This window comes from Canis lupus, chromosome 19 (genome assembly GCF_003254725.2).
Source record: "Canis lupus dingo isolate Sandy chromosome 19, ASM325472v2, whole genome shotgun sequence".
Lineage (NCBI taxonomy): Eukaryota > Metazoa > Chordata > Mammalia > Carnivora > Canidae > Canis > Canis lupus.
Window position 1 is genome coordinate 2,262,620 of NC_064261.1, and position 20,062 is coordinate 2,282,681.

Sequence of the window (20,062 nt, forward strand, 5' to 3'; positions counted from 1 at the left end):
GCCAAAAAGGAAAAGAAACAAACTCTCCTTGGCAGAGTTTCGAGAAAAGGGATGGGGTGTTCAGAGAAGGGATATCTGAGCTGTGACTTGAAATACGAGGAAGGTTTGACATACCAGGAGGAGAAAAATGAGAAGGACATTGCAGGGCGACGGTGAAAGTGTGGGGTAAGCGTGGAGGCAGAACAGAGGATGTGACAAGTGCCGGCTGGGGTGAGCCCTCTGTTCCTGCATTTTGACTTGGTGCCATAGGGAGGGGGGAGCAGCTGAAGCACTTCAAGTACGTGGAGAGATACATGTTTGTATTTCAGAAAGCTAAAGCAAGAAAGGGGAACCACAGCATGTCAAGAAGAGCCCTCAGAGAAGGCTGGGCATGACTTTCTGTGGTACTCAATGGTACAAATATGAAAATCTTGTGGGAAGATGATAGAGCTGCCAACTAACGTTTACCAGATCTGCAGGGCGGTGGAGAGTGGAGAGGACAAACATGTAGAGGCCGGTGTTATCCTCTTCCCAGATAAATCAAGCAAACTAATATCTAAGTCCGGAGGAGGCCAATGTCTGCCAGCTTTTCTCTTCCGTAGCCAAGTGAGTACGCTTAAGGCAGATCACTTTTCCCTTTGGTTTTCCTGATCCCCAACCCCTGTAACTAAGATACTGCCTCCTGGAAGCTGAACCACAAAACTACATCATTGGGAACCCCACCCCCACCCCTCACCCCCTACCCATGACAGGCAGTGGGGGAGAAAGGGTGGGGGAGGGCAGAGTTAGGTAAAACCAATGACTGCAGGACCGGCTTTGAGCCCTAGCTCGGCGGCTTACTAGCTCTTTGGATAATTCTACTTATTTTGATGAGCTTTAGCTTACTTTTCCATAAAATGGGAATAATCTACCTCATAGAGCTGTTATGAATTAATAAGGTATATAACTTGTCTGGTACATAGTAGACATTCAGTAACCAGTAGATATTTACTAATTAAATTCGTGTTTATTAATTCAAAACCTCTGACTTCATTGGCAACTTTACAAATAAGGTTCTGAGGCTCCGGAGAAATATCTTGACTACCCACAGAAGCCCTGGATATCTCCTATTTAAATAGTTAATGTTGCCTGGATCCCTGAGTGACTCATGTTCTTTTTGATAACCATTTCACTGAAGGGAATGAAACAGCCTGTATTGGTGCTAAAAGGAAAGTCATGGAATTTCGATGACAGGGTCTGACAAAGCCTACAAAAACAAATGAGATGGAAAGGCGGAAGAGCTCCTTTCTTTGTCCAGGTGAAGAAAAAATAATGCCATTTAATTGGAGATGGTGTCGCACACATCGGCAAAAGGACAACAGAAAATAAGGATTAGGATTAATAAATGGGGAAATGAGTTTAACTAGGTCATTAGTGCTAAAAAAAAAAAAAGGGTGAGAACTTATTTTATTACTCATAGTCAGCTCAGCCTCATTATGCAGTTGTCAGCACCATCTTTTGTCAGGTGTTTGAAGAAGTTTTTCTTAAACATTTGCTTCCCTTTGATGAATTAAGAGGGAGAAGGGTTTTGGGCAGCCCTCTGTTTTATTCCTAGCTTGCCAGGACTGCTAAGAGACAGAGTATCTTGTCCCATTGTTCCCCAGTATATACTTTATCACGCAGCCTTTGTTAAAGCTTGGGAAGGAACAGTCCTGGGCCATGAATCGTACAAACAAGATGAGTTGCGACTGACTTCGTCATAGGGATGTTTACTCAACCATTGGTGCATCTCACTAAAGGCTGGACTCTTTCCATCTCTTTGTTTATTTATTTAGTCTAGTAACTTTTGTTATTCTTTCCACTGAGGAGGGAAAAATTGTTTTAAAATCCCAATTATAAAAAACAAAAAAAAATCCCAATTATAAAGTTATAGTCTCTATATTTGATGGTCAACACAAGAAATATGGTGCTAGAAATAAATGAATGCTGGTTAATAGTCAGCACGATTGCCCTATGTGTGTTTTTTGCCCTCGTTCTCCTTTGATTTTTTAAAATTTGCCTTTACTCGTTAAAATGTTAAAAGTCTATTCTAAAGAGTAGAAACCACAGTAATAACATAATATCTAAAAACAAGATGCAGTACGATGGTATTAATAAGATTAATGGTAGCTTACAATTAAGGAGGGCCAAGAGTTATGTTTTAAGCTTTGGGGTCACTATTTATCCCTGTACCCCAACACACACACACACACACGCGCACACACACACACACACACACACAGTCGTTCACTTGCAAACTGCATACTTAGAAGAAAATTTCCCAGGTGAGCAACTGAGCCTTGGAGATCCAAGAGTTGCCTCAGACCAGAAAGCCAGAAAACAGTGGATCCAGGAGTGTGGCTTTTCAGTGGCTTCTCTGTTGCAGTTCACAGGGAACCACGGAAGCACCAGGGAAGCTGCATTGGTGGAAGGACCTTGTCTTATTCATCTTTGTACCCAGCCCCTAGCACAGAACAGAATGGAACAAGGGGGCGACGTAACTAGCACTGTATTTTAAGAAGATAAATCTGGCAAGGATGAGTGGGATGAGCAGGAAAAGCTGGTGACATGGAGAGCAGTTTAGATGTTCTTGCAATAATAAAGAACATTAGCAAGACTAGGAACGAGGGAGGAGCATTGAGAATAGACACGAAGCAGGACATGTGGAAGATGTAGCAAGAGTGAGGCCATGTGGCTTGATGACCATGTGTAGGCCATGAGGAGTACCAGGTCTTTTGACAAATATCCATTCATATGGCAAATATTTCTTGAGTATCAACTTTGTTCTAGATGCTGGGGATAAAACAGTGATTCAGGCAAACGAGGATTTTGCTCTAGTGGACCTTATATTCTCATTGGAGGATGTATTGGTCCCCGTTCTCCAGAGAATCCCATCACATCCCACTGTATGATCCATCACTTGTGTATGTATATATATGAGAGAGCGTTTTCGAAGCATTGCTTTTTTTAAAAAAAGATTTTATTTATTCATGAGAGACACAGAGAGAGAGAGGCAGAGACACAGGCAGAGGGAGAAGCAGGCTCCATGCAGGGAGCCCGACATGGGACTCGAACCCGGGTCTCCAGGATCAGGCCCTGGGCCGAAGGCGGTGCTAAACCACTGAGCCACCCGGGCTGCCCGTGGCATTGCTTTTTCAAGAAATTACCTATGTGATTGTAGGGCTGACAAGTCGGGAATCTATAGGGCAGGCTTACAGGCTGGGAACTCGAGTAGAATCCGATGCTGCTGACAGGATGCAGAATTTCTGCTTCCCCAGTAAACCTCAGTTTTGTTCTCGTGGCCTTTAACTGATTAAATAAGTTCCACCTAGATATTTAGGATAATCTCCTTTATTTAAAGTCAACTGATTGTCCTTGGTAACCAGCTCTCTGACATTGCCCTAGATTAGTGTTTGATTGACTGGGCTCAACAGCCTCGCCAAGTTGACCCACGAAACCTACCATCACGGAGATATCAGAATGAACAGGACACAAAGAGGAATGACTTGGGGGGTTCGAATCGTTACCAGCTTTTGTGGGCCCTGGGAAGACTTCTCTGCCTCTTCAGCTTACAGATGAGGTGTCTGAGGCTTGAGGATATTAAGAGACTTGCTGAAGCTCAAACAGCTACTGACTGGCCCTCCCGTCATTCCGACTCCAGCACATATGCAGGAAACACAGTCGAGGCCGCCTCCCCAGAACAGCCAGAAGGATCACAGTGTTTGACTCTCTTCCCCAAAGGCCTGCCAGTTGGTGAGCAAGTTCAGATTCAGAACTTGTTTCCTGGGGGCTCCTGGGTGGCTCAGTTGGTTAAGCGCCTACCTTTAGCTCAGGTCATGATCCCAGGGTCCTGGGATCAAGTTCCGCATCAGCCTCCCTGCTCAGTGGGGAGCCTGCTTCTCCCTCTCCCTCCACTGCTCCTCCCCCCACTCATGCCCGTTCTCTCAAATAAATATATAGATAAAATTTAAAAAAAGAGAGAGAGAAAAAAAGAACTTGTTTCCTGAGTGCAGAGCCTGAACGTAGGGAGGTCCATACTGGTTTTGGGGGGACGGGGTGGCTTCATCCTGCACTAGTCCCTCCCTCATTCCTGCCAGAGCCCAGCTCAGGGCTTTTGTGCCAACCAGTCGGTCATTCTTCCCGGAATACTTGTCTCCCCTCCCCTTCATGCGGGTAACGTCTGTGTAGCCCTTGAGCGTTCCTTTGGCACATCATCAGGAAAGTCTTCCCTGAGTACCCAAACTAGATAAATCTCCCAGTTATAAGCCTCCCTAAACTGTGTTCTTCTAATGTGACACGCAGCACTGTTGTCGCTAAGTAGTTTATTTATATTATTTTATTAACTTCTGTTCCTCCTCTCACACTCCCTGGGGGAAGGAGGCAAATCGCTACCATGCTGATTCCCAGCGCTGAGCGTAATTCTTGGCATTTATTACTTGATTGGACAAAGGTATGGATAAAGGAACCAATGAATGTGATATGTGTCATCCAAGGAATAAATCTGTAGGCATTCCAGACAATCATCTGGAAACATGATGACTCATGCAGGTGGCTTCTCTCCTGTCCCAATCCCCGGTCTAATCCTATGCGGTGTACAGCCAACCCCATCCTTGGCACGTGGGGTTCTTCTCAATGTCCATTTAAAGGGTGGCTCTTCCTGCGCTCTTCCCTAAGTTAGGGGTCCCTCTTAAGCATTGGAGCCTAAAGCCCTTGAACCCAGAGAAAACAGAACTGTTAGAACAAAAGAGGATGAAGGTGCGAGAGAGAGTGGACAGTATTCCAGGAATAGTGCACCGCCAGGGACAGGCAGGCGTGGACGGAATGTTCTGCGAAGCCCTCCTACTTAAGACAGGCCATGCTCTGTCCTCTCACCCCAGGCAGCAAGTTCTGACTGCTTCTGCCTGTGGTCTGGAGTCTCACGAGTGAGGAGACGAGCTTCGGACTCGAGCCGCCCCTGGTGACCTCTTGGGCTCCTGAGAGCCAAGTTGAGGGAGAGGCCGGCTGGAGGCCCCCCTGCCCCTGAGCGCCTGCCCTCCGCCCGGGCCGTCGGGGCTCCCGGGAGCGGCGCTTGGGGACGGCAGTGGGGCAGGGCAGCCATGCAAGCAGCTCGGGTTGTTCACTGCGCCTTCCGGTTCGACAGCCGGCAGCCAGAACCACGTAAAATGGCGTCTGTGTGGTTAAATGCTTCCAGGAGCTCTCCTGCCCTTCGGTGTGAGAGCCCAAATATTCATGGAAACGAGCCTTTGTTTTGCAGTCGTCTTCTGACTGTGGAAAAAGAAACTTAGGATTTATTTACAAGTAGCCTCTCTCGAGTTATCCTGAAAGGCCTGTGAAGTCCTCCCCCCGCCACCACCACCCCCACTGACATTCTTTCCACTAAGCATTCTTCCTAGCGAGAAAGAGAAAAAAATCTGTGTCTTCATTCTCTCCATTTTCTGAAACTTGGAAGACTCAGTTGTGAATCATATAGGACAGTCGTGGGATCCAGAGAAATTTTGAGTCTATCAGCGCAGGGTGTAAGAGGAATCTCACTGGCCCAGGAGTGAGGAGACGGAGGTGTGAGTCTTGGCTCTGCCTCCTGCAGTCGAGTGACCTTGGACAAGTCTCTGGGCTGTGGTGGACTAGGTAGTGTCTGCAGTTACCGCCGCTCTAAGATGTATGGTTCTCATTGCAGGCATCTTTTCCACAAATCCTGTGTTGACCCCTGGCTTCTAGACCATCGTACCTGTCCCATGTGCAAGATGAACATTCTTAAAGCCCTAGGGATCCCGGTAAGCACAGCACAGCCTACAGCCTCGTAATGTGTGTCTTTCTGCATTACCCCCAAAGCAGGGAGAAAGCCTCACACCTGGATTTTCTCTAACCCCTCGTCTGCACGGCAGGGGCGTCCTCTGACGAGGCCCCAAGAGAATGCACATGTCTGGAAACATTTCTCCTCTCGCTTTTTCTCAGTTCAAGAACGTCACGACCCTCTCACCACATCTGTGTCTGTGAATCGAGATGCTGCTTATGCAGCTCGTAGGCTTCTCACCTGGGCCCCAGGGTGTGAGTGCAGGCAGGACACAGCAGAGGCTGGACGGCCCAGTTGCACTTTGCTCACCTCCCGTGTCATTACTCAGTGCCTGCGAGGAGAGCCGCACGCCTCACCTTCTGTGCTGCCCCACACCCAGCTTTCCTTGCAAAGGAACTCTTCTGGACAAGGGAACCTGGCCCAGAGCCCGTGCTCAACCTCAGGTCTCTGCAGAGAGAACAGGGAACCAGAGCCACTTAATTCCAGCGCTACCATCCCACCGGTGCGCTCAGTTAGAGGTTTAAAAAATGTAGTCACTCCCCCAGTGCAAAGAGAATCCCACCAGCTGGCGGCTTGCTGCTCCAGGGAAGGCTCTTCCCCAGACTGTGTTAAAGCGAAGCCCACAAACTGGTGGTTGGTGAGACCCCAGCTGATGTGGTGAGGGCAGGAAGCAAGCCAGGCCACCAAATCCGAGGGCTGCACACAGGGATGAGAAGAACATAGGCACTTTCTGGAAGCAACTAGACAGCCAGGATCCAGAGAGCAGCCTCCCCCGTCCCCTCCACTCTGCTACACCCCCTGCTGTCACTTCTCACTGCTAATGGCAGAGAGTGAAGAGAATGTTAACGGTCCCGAGATATCACTAAAGAAGAAAGGACCAGATATCAGGGGTTTCCTTCAATGCCGAGGGGCTAATTATCCTCGGACCATCAGGGTGGCCCCGTCGGAGAGGGCAAACCTGAAGCATTGTGAGGTCCTGCCGTGGCTGAATTTTCTACCTGGTACCAGCTGCCTCCCTGCTGGCTGGATGCTGTTTTTCATGGTTGATACACCGAGCACAAATCAACTTGTGTGATGCTAGCTTGGAGCTGGATTTTGAAAGGCAATGCATTAAATTTTCAGACCAGGGTTGTGAATGCATAATGCATTCAAGGTGAAAATCAATTACAGTGAACATGAAATATCAGTAAGAACCCAACATCTCTACCAGATACGAGGAGCTTAGGAAATGGAGCTCAGGGTTTGGACTTTTCACATTTCTAGCTGCAGCTGGCTCATACAGGGAAGGGGGGAAATGTGTGTACGTGTGTGCTTGCATATGTGCATGTTGTCTTTAGTCGCCAAAATCTTTAGAGCACTTACAATTAAAGGCAGACAGCCGCTTTATTTTTTTTTTTTAAAGATTTTATTTATTTATTCATGATAGTCACAGAGAGAGAGAGAGGCAGAGACACAGGCAGAGGGAGAAGCAGGCTCCATGCACCGGGAGCCCGATGTGGGATTCGATCCCGGGTCTCCAGGATCGCGCCCTGGGCCAAAGGCAGGCGCCAAACCGCTGCACCACCCAGGGATCCCGACAGCCGCTTTATTTGACCCAGCACCTATTCCTCACGATATTTTCGAAGCTCCTAAATGTCGATCCCAGTGCCTCCCGGTCAGGACAATGAAACCAAACCACCCCTGGTAGTTAAGTTCTGTATTAACTAGTATTTGACCTCAGACTTCTCCAGAGAAGGTATGACTTCTCCAGAAGCTACTTGAGAATGAGCTGAGGATATGGGTATTGTTTTAAAAATAGAATTATCGGGTGGCCTTCGGGCTTATTTCCAAAATTAACAACATTTTTACTTTTTAGCAGTTGGACATCTTGTTCACGGCTCCATACCCACCAAGTAAGAAAGATAGGGTTTTACTTAGCACACTGACTTCCAGAAAAATAAACACTGGTAGCATCTTTTGAATTTTACCAAGGATTCATAAAGGGCAGCCGAACAGGAACAGGAACATGACACACATCTGAGCTCGACCCAGGGAACAGAACATCCTCCAGGAAGAAGAGGGCATGTGTGCTACTTCTCGGGAAGCACCAACGCATATGGCTGCCCTCATGCCTCCCCAGGGCCTTTCTGGTTTTGTCCTAGAGGATGATACTGACGTCTGGATCTGGGAGGAATCTGGGATGTTGTTCCACTGCATACTTTGCCATTGGGTGCAAATATACATGCCTAAACTGTACCAAAAAGATGACGTGTTATTGCACTCCTGTAACTTTCCATGTCACTGAACAAGCTCACAGCCTTCTCAATTAGCAAATACTTCCCATAGCTGGCTGAAACCCTTTCTATGCAGCTTAAAGAGATTGTTTTATCATTTTTCTAAGTTCCTTGTACTCCATTCTCAAGGAAAATTGAAAAGAGCTTGTCCATCTCTACCAAGTGATGCCTGTTGGTTCTTACCTCTGTATCCCTTTCATATGCTAAGTGCCCAGTAAATGCCTGTGGCATTGCTGCCCTCCAGACTCAGTCACAGAATCATATTTATGAAATTCAATCTGGTCTTCCTTTGAACAGTGTCCGCTCACCAAGAATTCAGTTGTAATCTTGGCCAACTCAATTGTCCAGATACAGGTGGTAAGGTGTTTCGGCTTGTTTTGCGGTTTTGCTCCTGTTGCCTCTGAGTATCCTTGTGTACACCCGTACTAGAGGGCAAATACATGTCAGTGGAGAGCTGAAAGCTGGGGACATTTTCGTGATTGGATTTCCCTCGGATGAGCTAGTAGTGAGTGAAAGCCCAGCTGGCAGATCAGGAAATTCCTATTGCAGTGGGTATCTTTTTTTTATTATTATATTTTGCCAAGAGAAATAAACTATTGGGACCACCTGAGTGGTGCAGGGAGTTAAGCATCCTTCTCTTTTTCAGCTCAGATCATGATCTCAGGGTCATGAGCTCGAGCCCCGCATCGGGAGTTCTGCTCGGGATTCTCCATCTCCCTCTGCATCTCCCCCTGCTCTCTCTCACTCTCTCACTCTCTCACTCTCTCTAAAATAAACCTTTAAAAAGAGAGAGAGAAAGAAATCAAATACTACATTGTAAAGAGGGCAGGGGCGCTTTCTTCATCCCTTTATCTACACAACGGTGCCTCCTGTCTTCCCAGTCAGGTCTAGGCGTGTCTTTGTAGAATGATGGGACCCAGGTCTTAGTCAGTACTCACTCCTACAAGGTACCATGTCAACCAGGCCATTCATATCCCAGAAAACACCTTCTCCTATCACTGTTGCCCTGATATGAATAGGATGAGAGATGTTGAATAGAAAATCCCATGTAGCTGGAGTATTCCCAAGTTCCTGACTCTTTAGGGGTTGGCTTATTTGAGGAGTAGCCCCATGCTCACCTGAGTTCGAATACCTTTACCATATTCACTTGCAGATGGCATTTGACATCCTCTGCCAAACATCATGACTTCATTTCTCTTAGACGTATATAAATTGGATTTCTTTTCAAAATATTCTTCTATTTGATGAACCACTTAGCGTGGATGTGAACTGTGAGTTTCTCTAAGTTGCGGTCTACTCAATACCGTACTCATGCGTGCCACCAGTCACAGTCTCACTGACATAATTAGCTCTTTCTCTTTTCCCCTTCTGTTAAAGATATAATACTAGTTCCCACTAGTCCCCAAAGTAAAAGGAAACACTCCGCATCAAAATTAATGACTTTAAAAAAAAAGAAAAGAAAAGAGATAAAACGAAGCAACGATATCAACAAGCAAAGTCAACATTTTGAAAAATATGTCACTTGTTATCACATCTATGATTGTGTTCAGATGCTTATGGATGAAAGACCAAGCAGCACAGTATGCTCGTCGTGAAATCTTTGCTGACACCCCACACACAGTTGCTTTGCTTATGTTTTTATATAGTGTAGGGGAAGGAAAAAACATGTTTTCCCTTCTACCCTCCTAGTTCTCCAGCTGGGGCCCCGTAAATGAGACTGGTTAAAGATTAACAAGAGAAAAACAACCAGACATTTATTAACATGTGCATTGCACATGCACACGGGAGCACTTAGGGATGAGTAACTCCAAGGGGTGGTCAGAACTTGGACATTTAGAGCATCTTCACAGAAGAACAAATTTTTAAAGAAGCGAAAAGACAAAGGTAAAGGACCTGGAGTTTAGTTTCTAGGGCAGCAAATTGTGGGAAAGCACTCAGCTGAGGCAAACTAATGGCAGATAAGGGCGTGTTAGGAAGGTGTGTTATTACAGATCCATTTTGGGCATCAACTCCCAGACTCCGGTGATGAGAATGTTCTTCTCTTCCTGGTACAAGGAAGGGGGCCACCTCTACAATTTATATCCTACTTTCAGGCAGATGGGAGGAGGGCAGAAAATATTTCTTTATCTGCTTCTTTTCAACTGTGTTTAGCTCAAAATAATCCTCATGCCAATGGCAACATTTGGGGGTGGCATATTCTGCTACCATTGAATAGCATACCTTACCTTCGCACAAAACTAGACAGTTTTTTTTTTATTTTATTTTATTTTAACTTGACAGTTTTTAAAGCACTCTCTCAAATCCTCCCGTAATTGATCTAGGGCAGATACTGACATTCTCAGCTTTTCATAGTAGTAAACTGAGACTCAAAATGTTCAAATTGACATCTACCGAGTACCTAATAATTGTCAGACACCATATACGGGCATGAAACTCAAGATCAACGTAATGTAGTGGCTTTAAAAAGCTCATGTCTCACTTATAAATGGAATCTAAAAAACTGAACTCCTAGAAACAGAGAACATCCTGGTAGTTGCCAGAGGCCGAGGGTAGGGGTAGGGGTGAAATGGGCAAAGGCGGTCAAATTATAAGATAAATAAATCCTGGGGACGTGAAGCACAGCGTGGTAACAATCCTGTGTTGTATATTTGAAAGTTGCTAAGAGAGTCGATCTTAAAAGTTTTCATCACATGAACAAACTTGTAGCTATTTGGGGTAATGGGTAGTGACTGAACCTATGTGTTAATCATTTTCCAGTATATATATATATATATACAGTATATATACTGGAAAAAAATATATATATATACACTGGAAATATATATATATATAGTTTTATATATATATATATATCAAATCATTCTGTTGTCTAAACTACTACAATATTACATGTCAGTTATATCTGAATAAAGCTGGGGGGGAGAAAGCTTGTGGAGTAGTAGTGTGAGACCAGCACAGCTACAAATAAACCATAACAGAGAGAAAAATGCCTATAAAGTGTCACAATATCAAAGATGCTACCTGGGAGGGAACGCTACTTAGCAAAGGTGACATTTGGCCTGGGAATTGAGGGATGATTAGGAATTCATCACAGCCAGTTTGAGACCTGGGGATGGTTGGTGCTGAGCAGAGGAACAACATAAGCTGCAGCCCTGGGATAGGGAATATATGCTCTGTGTTTCCAAAGGCTGGGGTAAGGGTTTAGAGACCCTGTTTTGCCCCACCAAGGAGCTTATAATTCGTTCCTTAAGAGAAATGAAGCATCATACCTGTGTGGTGGTGGTAGTGGTGGTGGTGGTGGTGGTGGTGGTGGTGTTTTAAAGAGGGCTCTGATGAGAAAGTAGGGAATAGGATATCTCAGGGAAGAAACTTTAAGGAAATGGGGAGGCTGCGAATGGGGAGAGATCATTTGGAACATACCTGCTCATGTCCAGTGTCACAATGTCTAAGTTTAGTAAATATGGTGGGTTGGTCATTCAGTGAACTGACTTTTGATAACTTGGGTTTCAAGGAATTGGCTCACTTCCAATAGAGATGAAGAAGGTGAAATGGAAAGAGAATACAGAAAAAGAAGGAATGAGCTGAATTTGAGACTTTTATGAGATTGATGGAGATCTCCAACTGACTATTGGAAACACAGGCGTGGAGCTTGGGAGACTGGTTTAAGAGTGGAAAATTAGGGATCCCTGGGTGGCACAGCGGTTTAGCGCCTGCCTTTGGCCCAGGGTGTGATCCTGGAGACCCGGGATCGAGTCCCACATCGGGCTCCCGGTGCATGGAGCCTGCTTCTCCCTCTGCCTGTGTCTCTGCCTCTCTCTTTCTCTCTCTCTCTGTGTGTGTGTGACTATCATAAATAAATTAAAAAAATTAAAAAAAAAAAAAGAGTGGAAAATTAGGACAAGAGTCCTCCACTTTGGATTTCTTGCTTTGTGCTCCCAGGGAGTCCATGAGTAACACAGTATATAGTCATGTAGTGATGTTAATTCAATCAGTGCCAATCCAGAATTTTCCTCACCTAATTCTGCCTGTCCTGATCTACATCTATTGGGAGTGCAAAACCACAGAATTACCATCCCACGAGGCAACATTGATGTTTAAATGAAGAAAAAAAAAATTAATTCATAGCTATTCTTAGTATTTCTCAAGACCATATCTCTGCAACACTATCTTTTTAAAATAATCTTTGAGTTTAGAAGAGTCATAACAACTAAAAATCATTTTTAAACCTGTTTGAGAGGGGCCCCTGGGTGGCTCAGTCAGTTGAGCGTCTGCCTTCGGCTCAGGTCATGACCCCGGGGTCCTGGGATCGAGCCCTGTGTCAGGCTCCTTGCTTCTCCCTCTCGCTCCTTCTCTCTCTCTATCTCTCTCTCCTGTCAAATAAATAAATAACATCTTTTTTAAAAAAGCAAAAAACAAGTAAAAGCTGTTTGAGATATATTCAATATAATTTCGCAGAACTAAGACCAAAGAGAAAAACTTGCAAAGAATAAGATTTTGCCCAAAGGTAGATTAGTCTCACAAAGCTGGTCAACACAGGCGGCCTTGCAACACGGAGAGCTCCCCATTTTTCTATTACTCAGTGAGGCTGTCAGAGATCTGAGGATGAGGCCCCGGAGGGAGGGGAAATCTCGTAATGAGTGGATAATTAGACGAGATGGTATCCACACGAGTGGATAAAATTTTAATTTAGAGGATTTGACAAACGTTTGATCAATTTGCATGTTAAGCGAATAGGTTATTTTTTTTACAGCTAGTTTTTGGCTTACGTTTAACCGCTGCCACGACAAAAATGCCCTCACCCTGTGCTTTTGTGTGTATCTCTAATGAACAGTTCGCCATGAGTTCGATTCCGGGCCCCCTCCCTGCTCTCATGTCATCGGTGCATTTGCAAACGGCGCATGGGTTAGGGGGTGATGACCAGCTGCCGGCTACTTCCTATATGAGGAGCAAACTGCATTCAGGGCAGGGCTGTCATTATAAATAAATACAGTGGCCCCTCCCACACCACTGCCAAGTATTATATTAATACGTGAATATTGCTGCTTCTGGAATTAGAACGTCATATCTAGATCTAAACAGACCCCTTGGAAAGGGCAATTTGGGAAGATGTTTTCATGTTAATTGCAGAAACTATAATGGAATGTATTTTTTTAACTGATCCGGGAGGAAACAGTAAAGAGCTTTGGTTTCCCACCGAGACAAAATGTTTAGGCTGTAAACCCTTCCTCTCGAACTTGGCGACGAACGCTCAGGACCGATGCTTTTCCGTTCCTATCAGCCCAATGCCGACTGCATGGACGACCTGCCCACCGACTTCGAGGGGTCCCTGGGAGGCCCGCCCACCAACCAGATCACGGGCGCCAGCGACACGACTGTAAACGAAAGTTCAGTCACTCTGGACCCTGCCGTGCGGACCGTGGGAGCCTTGCAGGTGGTTCCGGACGCGGAGCCCACCCCGCAGGACGGAGAGGTCGTCTTTACCGCCAATGGTAAGTGCTCGGCCCGGACGCGCCGGGGCGCACAGGGTGGTTGGCACACGGGGGTTAGAGAAAGACGCTGGTCTTCAAGAAGAAGTTAAGTGAGTATATACCATGGCCAGCCGAGCAGTCATACTACCCGGCCCTGAGCAGCCCATGCCAGGGGCGCCCGGGCCCAGCCTGCCTCCCGCCCAGGGCCTGACCCCGGGCCCGGGATCAAGTCCCGCATCAGCTCCCCGCAGGGAGCCTGCTTCTCCCTCGGCCTGCGTCTCTGCCTCTCTCTCTGGGTCTCTCATGGATAAATACATAAATACTTAAAAAAAAAAAAAAGCAGCAGCAGCAGCCCAGTGCTTTCCAAAGGCAGCAGGCCGGACAGCAGAGCGGGGTGCGTCCTGCCTCCCTGCCTTGCACAGCGTGGCCTTCCCCATGGTACCTGAGTGGGTAGGGCAGCGGTTCGGGTCTCTGCAAGTGGAGGGCAAGTGGAAAGGCAACTGCAAGGGACCCTTAGTGGGATTGGGGTAGACACAGCCCTGCTCCCTCCACGTGAGAGAGAGAGTTTGCTCTGGGCTGAACAGACTGGCCCGGGCTGCGTGCAGGGGGTGCTCTCCCCTTTGCTGCAGGGCTCCAATGTAAATGGCATTTCTGTAGATGGGCGTTTTTACGGTGCCACCTAAACCCCCCTACACGGCAGGCGGCATCTTACACCGCCTTTTGGAGTCCTTCCCCATCCTCTACATGTGCTCTGACTCTGGTTCTATTTGATGGTAGTCATAAAATTTATCTTGATATTTTATTTATTTATTTGAGAAGAGAGAGGGGGGGCCACTAAAGACAGAGCAAGCATGAGTCGGGGTGCAGAAGGAGGGAGAGAAGCAGGATGCCTGCCGAGCCGGGAGCCCAATGCGGGGCTCCATCCCAGGACCCTGGGATCATGACCTGAGCCGAAGGCAGACCCTTAACCATTGCCTGAGCCACCCAGGCGCCGCCCGCCCCCCACCCCCGCCATGTAGTTATAAAAATATTAAATAACTGTGTTAGCACCGAGATTGAAGCTAAAACCTAAAGTACGGCTCTTATTCTCATACAGTAGAGAGAAAAGCTTCCCGAGAAAGAAAAGCAGCATGCAAATTAACTTAGGTTTAAGGTTTAAGGGTGGGTGGATATTGAAATTAAAAAAAAAAAAAAAAGATGTATTATTTCTCTTGATAGAAGTAACCTATTCACTCTAGAAAATTCAGAAATGGAGAAAAGCAGGGGAAAGCCTTTGGGATATTTCCTTTTCAGTCGGTCTCTTTTTTACATATTTGTGATATTTGTAGAATTTGTAAAAATCATTCGGGCAGAAATGTAAAGATAGGCTTTTTTGCGGATGAAGGTCTTACGGCCGAAAGATTGGAACATGAAGCAAAGAATAAAAAAAGAATGCAAAAGTCACTCAGTACCCCACCTAGAAATAATCGCTCTTGACATTTGGGTGTGTTTCCTGATACTCTTTTACGGCAGAGCTGAGACAGTCCCATAAGGGTTGCTGCTGAGCATCGTAACTGGAGCATCCACGGGTTCTCAACAGAAAGTAACTTCAAGAGGAACGTGGTGGCAAATAGCTGCCCCTGCCTGGCATCTTAGTGTTGGGTGGATGAGAATTTTAATTTTGGAAGCTTGACTTGTTAGAGGCCTAACGCCCTCAATATTGAAAGAGTGACCTTTACACGTTAGCGGTCCTTTTTTTTTAATAATAAATTTATTTTTTATTGGTGTTCAATGTGCCAACATACAGAATAACACCCAGTGCTCATCCCGTCAAGTGCCCCCCTCAGTGCCCGTCACCCAGTCGCCCCCACCCCCCGCCCTCCTCCCCTTCCACCACCCCTAGCTCGTTTCCCAGAGTCAGGAGTCTTCATGTTCTGTCTCCCTTTCTGATATTTCCCACTCATTTCTTCTCCCTTCCCTTATATTCCCTTTCACTATTATTTATATTCCCCAAATGAATGAGACCATATAATGTTTAGTCCTTAAAGACGAATTCGATCCCTTTGTTTTGAAGACCTCGTTGGGCGCTAATACGGTAAGTTACGTATGTAATTCACATTTTCTGTGGTCAGGGTAAAAAACATGGGTTAAGCTCATTTTAACGCCATATTTTATTTAACCCAATACGCTCAACATATTTTACATTCTTTCTCTTCTGTTAACTCCTCAAAATGTGGGGTGTGTTTTACATTTCCGGCACCTCTCTGTTGGAGCAAGCTGCATTTCAAGTGCTTAAGAGCCACATGTGGCTAGTGGCTACCATACCAAAGAGCATAGTTCTAGAATGCTCGTCATTTTCAGGATAGGAGGACCTTAAAAGTAATTTAATCTTTACCGTGATAAGCTTCTAATTTTTAGCATGAGACAGTCGTGGCCCGGAAGGGTAAGTGGCTGATGCCGATCAAACAAGAAGTTCCCTGTCCAGAGTACGAGATTGTCCTGCAGTTTTTCCATTTATCGACATCTTTGCTTAGCCTCAGACATTTCACTGTTCGTTGTCTTAAGTGAAGTATATGGAAAGGCCTGACAACATTTTGCTAGCAGTTCAGAAACATGGAAGGCATAGCTTTCCTCAAACCCGTACGAAGAACCCCATCAAAAATGGATCCTTTCCAAAAAAAAAAGATCCTTTCCCTTGCCATAAAATATTATTTCACGTTCAAGAGAAAATGTGTCATCTGTGAGATTCCTTATTTTTCAGGGCGGATACATACTTCATATATCTCCATAAAGCCTGGATGACAAATGGCAAGGATAACTTGTGGGCTGAAATACATCCAAAAAATGAAATATAGAATCATGGTCTGTACCCACATAGTTCGGAATCCCTAAGCTCTTTGTGCCTGACATAGACTCAGGGCGTTTAGGCCATGGCAGACGTTCAGTAGATGTGTTCAGTCTAAGCTTGAAGCAGGAGGCTCCTGCTCAACAGAAGGAGAAATGCCAGGTCATTGTCAGGGAAGATATTGGTAAATTTGAGGAAACAAGAGGCCTGAGGCCATATCTGTGGTCAGAAGATTGATGGTATACGGGACTAGGGCTAGAGATGTCAGAGACCCAGTGCAGAAACTGAGTTTATTCTCCAAATATTTTCCCCGACCATTTATTTCCAATTAGTTTTATTTGTTGGGATTTAACAGAATATTCCAAACACAGTCATTCTGATTAGGTATTAATCGTTTATACCCTTAACTGAACGGCTTTAGATTCCTTAAGGAGAAAATCCTTTGCTTTGTAAAGGTTTGTAAATTGCCTAGTGCCCTAACTCAAATAACTAACGCATAAATGAACAAACACAGATGTGTGAATAAAGGGGTGAAAAGATTCAAATTCTCATCAACACAGTCGTAACCAGCTCTAATGCTGTCTAAAAATAACGTGGGTGGAGAATGAAGTGTCGTTGGCATGCACTATTGCCGCAAATTGCAAATAAAGAGCCCAGTCGAGGTGGGACCTGACTTTTCTTTACATTATCCTTTCCCACCTCACATCTCTACAGACCCAGAAAATGACTAGAAAACGAGGGAATAACAGTAGCTATCAAATACACCACATCAACAGTGCCTCAGGCACCCTTTTAAGTCCTATGAGGTAAATATGATTTTTATTATCATTTTACTGATGCAGAAATGGAGGCACAGCAAGATTCGAGTGATCGGCCCGAGGTGCTAGCTAGTGACAGGTGGGGCCGGCAGTCAGAGGACTCTCTGGCTCCGGAGCTCCATGCTTAGCCACGCAATACTCAGAGGATGGACAAGGGAAGAAAATAAACACAGTTGCTTGCTCCCTTCTTTCATGTATTTATTCCTTTCCCCCCATTTTTCTAAATCTCTGAAAGAGCAAAAATGTGCACAGCTCCTACTCTCATGCCCGTCCCTACCTCCGCTCTTCCCGTCTGGCAAATGGTGTTGGTGTGTGATCAATCAAACGCGTGTAAAAGTCATTTCAGCACTCAAGGGGGGGGGAAGGTGTAGAACAGATTGCCTGTAGAGTGAAGAGGGGAAAATCTGGCATTAAAGGATCATCTCCAGTTCTCGGGAAAGGGAAGAAAGAAAAGCATCGACATAGCAAAGGAAATCCAAAGACGTTGCAAATCCGGCATTTGGGAGGAGGATGTTCTCATATGCATGAACCCGAATGCTTCTGAATTTCTGCCTTTTGCAACCTCACGTGGCCGTCCCCAGTCGCACACTGTTCCTCCTGCATCTTGGTGCAAGGGGTCATTTGCGTGAACACCCAGATGTCCCTCGCGGGTCTTTCCCTGCGAATTGCACCCAGAACACACTTGGCCTCTGACTCCCCAGGCCCAGGCTGCAGGCTCCTAGATTTGCTCCACACGGAAAAGAGCTTCTGAGGATCAGAGAAAGACACAGCTAAACACACAGCTCTGTGTGGCTGCAGACTGCAGACAAGAGCCAGAGAGAGACGCAGAAGGAGAAGACTCTACTACCGCTCCCCAGAAACATTCGGTGCCAGCCCAATCTTCTTGGGACCGTCTGAAACCTTCCCTTTCCTTTTTGAGGAAATCGTCCGTTTGCCTTATCGGGTCACTGCCCTACGCAGCCCTCTAGCACTGTTTCTCGGTCGTCACCCACCTGCCACTCCTTCTGCCTCCAACTAGAAAAAGGCAGCACTCGGCCCAGGGGGTGGAGGGTGGAGGGTGGGAGGCCTGGAGGGTGCTGGGAGCTAGAAGGAGACATGGAGATGGGCCAAATCGAGACACCGCCAAGCTGCTCCCGTGCCTGTGGGCACGTGCCGGAATGTGTCTGCCCGGGAGGCCGGGTCTTCAGGCTTCGCAGAAGGAGGCGATGCCTGCGAATTATTATGTACTTGGCCAGTCGAGGTGAGACGTGGCACGGGATTCCTCCGGGAGACCACCTTCCCCAACTTCCTGTCGGTTCTGATCCTGGGGGGGGTGGGGAAGCGCAGTGTATCCAGCATTTTAAGCAGACACCATTTGTGATGTGTTTAAAATGCATCCTTGTTTTGGCCTCTCTGCCACTTTCAATGTACTGAGTGGGTATCATGCTCTCCTACCGTGGGTGGCAATACCTGCAGGCCCAGGACCTGGCTCACTCCTAGGTGACTGGCAGTCCTGAAAGTCCCTGCAGGTCCCGACACAGATTCTCTGGCAGGGCCCTCTTCCTTGGAATGTCCATGCCTCGGGACAGACGGGTGCACCTCTTGCCTACTCACAAGGCCCCCTGCCGCCCGCTGCAGCCTCCGTCTGCGGAAGGGCCTTTACCCTCTAGGCCCTTGTGCGTAGGGCCCGAGTGGAGCCCACCCCAGCCCTGGCTCCTCCCCCATACCCGCCCTGACAGTCCTCTCCAGTCCAGCCCTGTCTGGCCCCTGATCTCACGCGGGCCATCCGCCTCTCCTCTCTACCCCCGCACCCCGGGCAGGGAAGAGACCTGAGTCACAGTCTCCTTTGCCTTTTCAAAGCCTTAAGTCAGTTCTCTCGGAGTCCTGTCTACAAGGACGCATTTCAGAATCCCCTCCAGGGTTCCCTTCTAGGAACCCCTCCCTGAGCCCGGGTCGGGGGAGCCAGCTCTTCCCCACCCATTTTGCTAGAGGGATGGGATTGAGCAGGACACTGCCCAGACACTTCTCTGCCTCCTCCTCCTGCTCCCTCGTCTTTATTACCTCAAAATGGGTGGTGCAGTCAAGAATCCCAGAACAGGTTCCCCTTTGTACCCATTATACATGCAGCAGTGGGCTGGGGAGCAAAGGGGAGGGAGGGGGGCCTGTCTTGCTTCTTCGCTGTCCAATGCCCCGTCAGTAGAAACAGTCAGGAAGGACCCCCTGAGTGCAAAAGAATTGATTTCTGAACATCCTGGTGATCTTTACTGGAGGGACCACAGTCTTATCCCTGAGTGCTACTAAACTATGGTTTCTTTCCAAAGAACCTAGAGATGGGTCGGCCTTTTGGGGGGAAAAAAATACGTTCATAACTCTTTAAAATGCATCCATGAGACAAAAATAATTGCTAAAGCACAGCTGAAACTGCAGCCCAGGAAAAAAGCCATTTATAGTGGGGGAAATGCCACTAACAGCTCCCCCTGCGATTCCCAGGAGCTCTCCAGGGACACATACTCCATCCTAATTATGGAAAAAAAACTTCCAAAAAGTTCATTCAGACACTCGCGTATAGTCTCTGGAATGATTTGCTTCCTCTGATTTGAGGGACTCAGCAGAAGCCTCTCTGAGGATCCTTCATTCCTAGAGACACAGTCTCTTAAAATTAGGCCAAAGGGGACATCCACTCATTTTTTTTTTTAAGTTCTTTGTTTACTATTTGGGGAGCAGTTGGTGAAGCACTCCGGACATCTACATTCAGAAGTTTTAAACGCCCCTCGCCTTGCTCTGACCACAGCCTGGACGTGAAAACAAGATAGACCGTGCATTCGGGAATTTTCCAGGGAACCCGGTTTTGAACCTCTGAGTCAAGACAACTGAGAGAAAAAAGGGAGGGTTGGCATACGCATCACGTTTCT

The 20,062-nt window shown here is 46.7% G+C and overlaps 1 protein-coding gene across 2 annotated transcripts in view; it reads left to right on the forward strand.

Moving 5' to 3' along the window:
* RNF150 (ring finger protein 150) overlaps positions 1 to 20,062 on the forward strand; it is a 241,653-nt gene that overhangs the window by 183,559 nt on the left and 38,032 nt on the right. For both annotated transcript variants that reach the window (XR_004806934.2, XM_035702071.2), the window contains exons 5-6: positions 5,672 to 5,768; positions 13,340 to 13,550. Coding sequence is in view for 1 of the 2 variants with exons in the window: in XM_035702071.2 (XP_035557964.2) it covers positions 5,672 to 5,768; positions 13,340 to 13,550 (308 nt within the window). In the remaining variant the exon portion in view is untranslated. The remainder of the gene's footprint in view (positions 1 to 5,671; positions 5,769 to 13,339; positions 13,551 to 20,062) is intronic.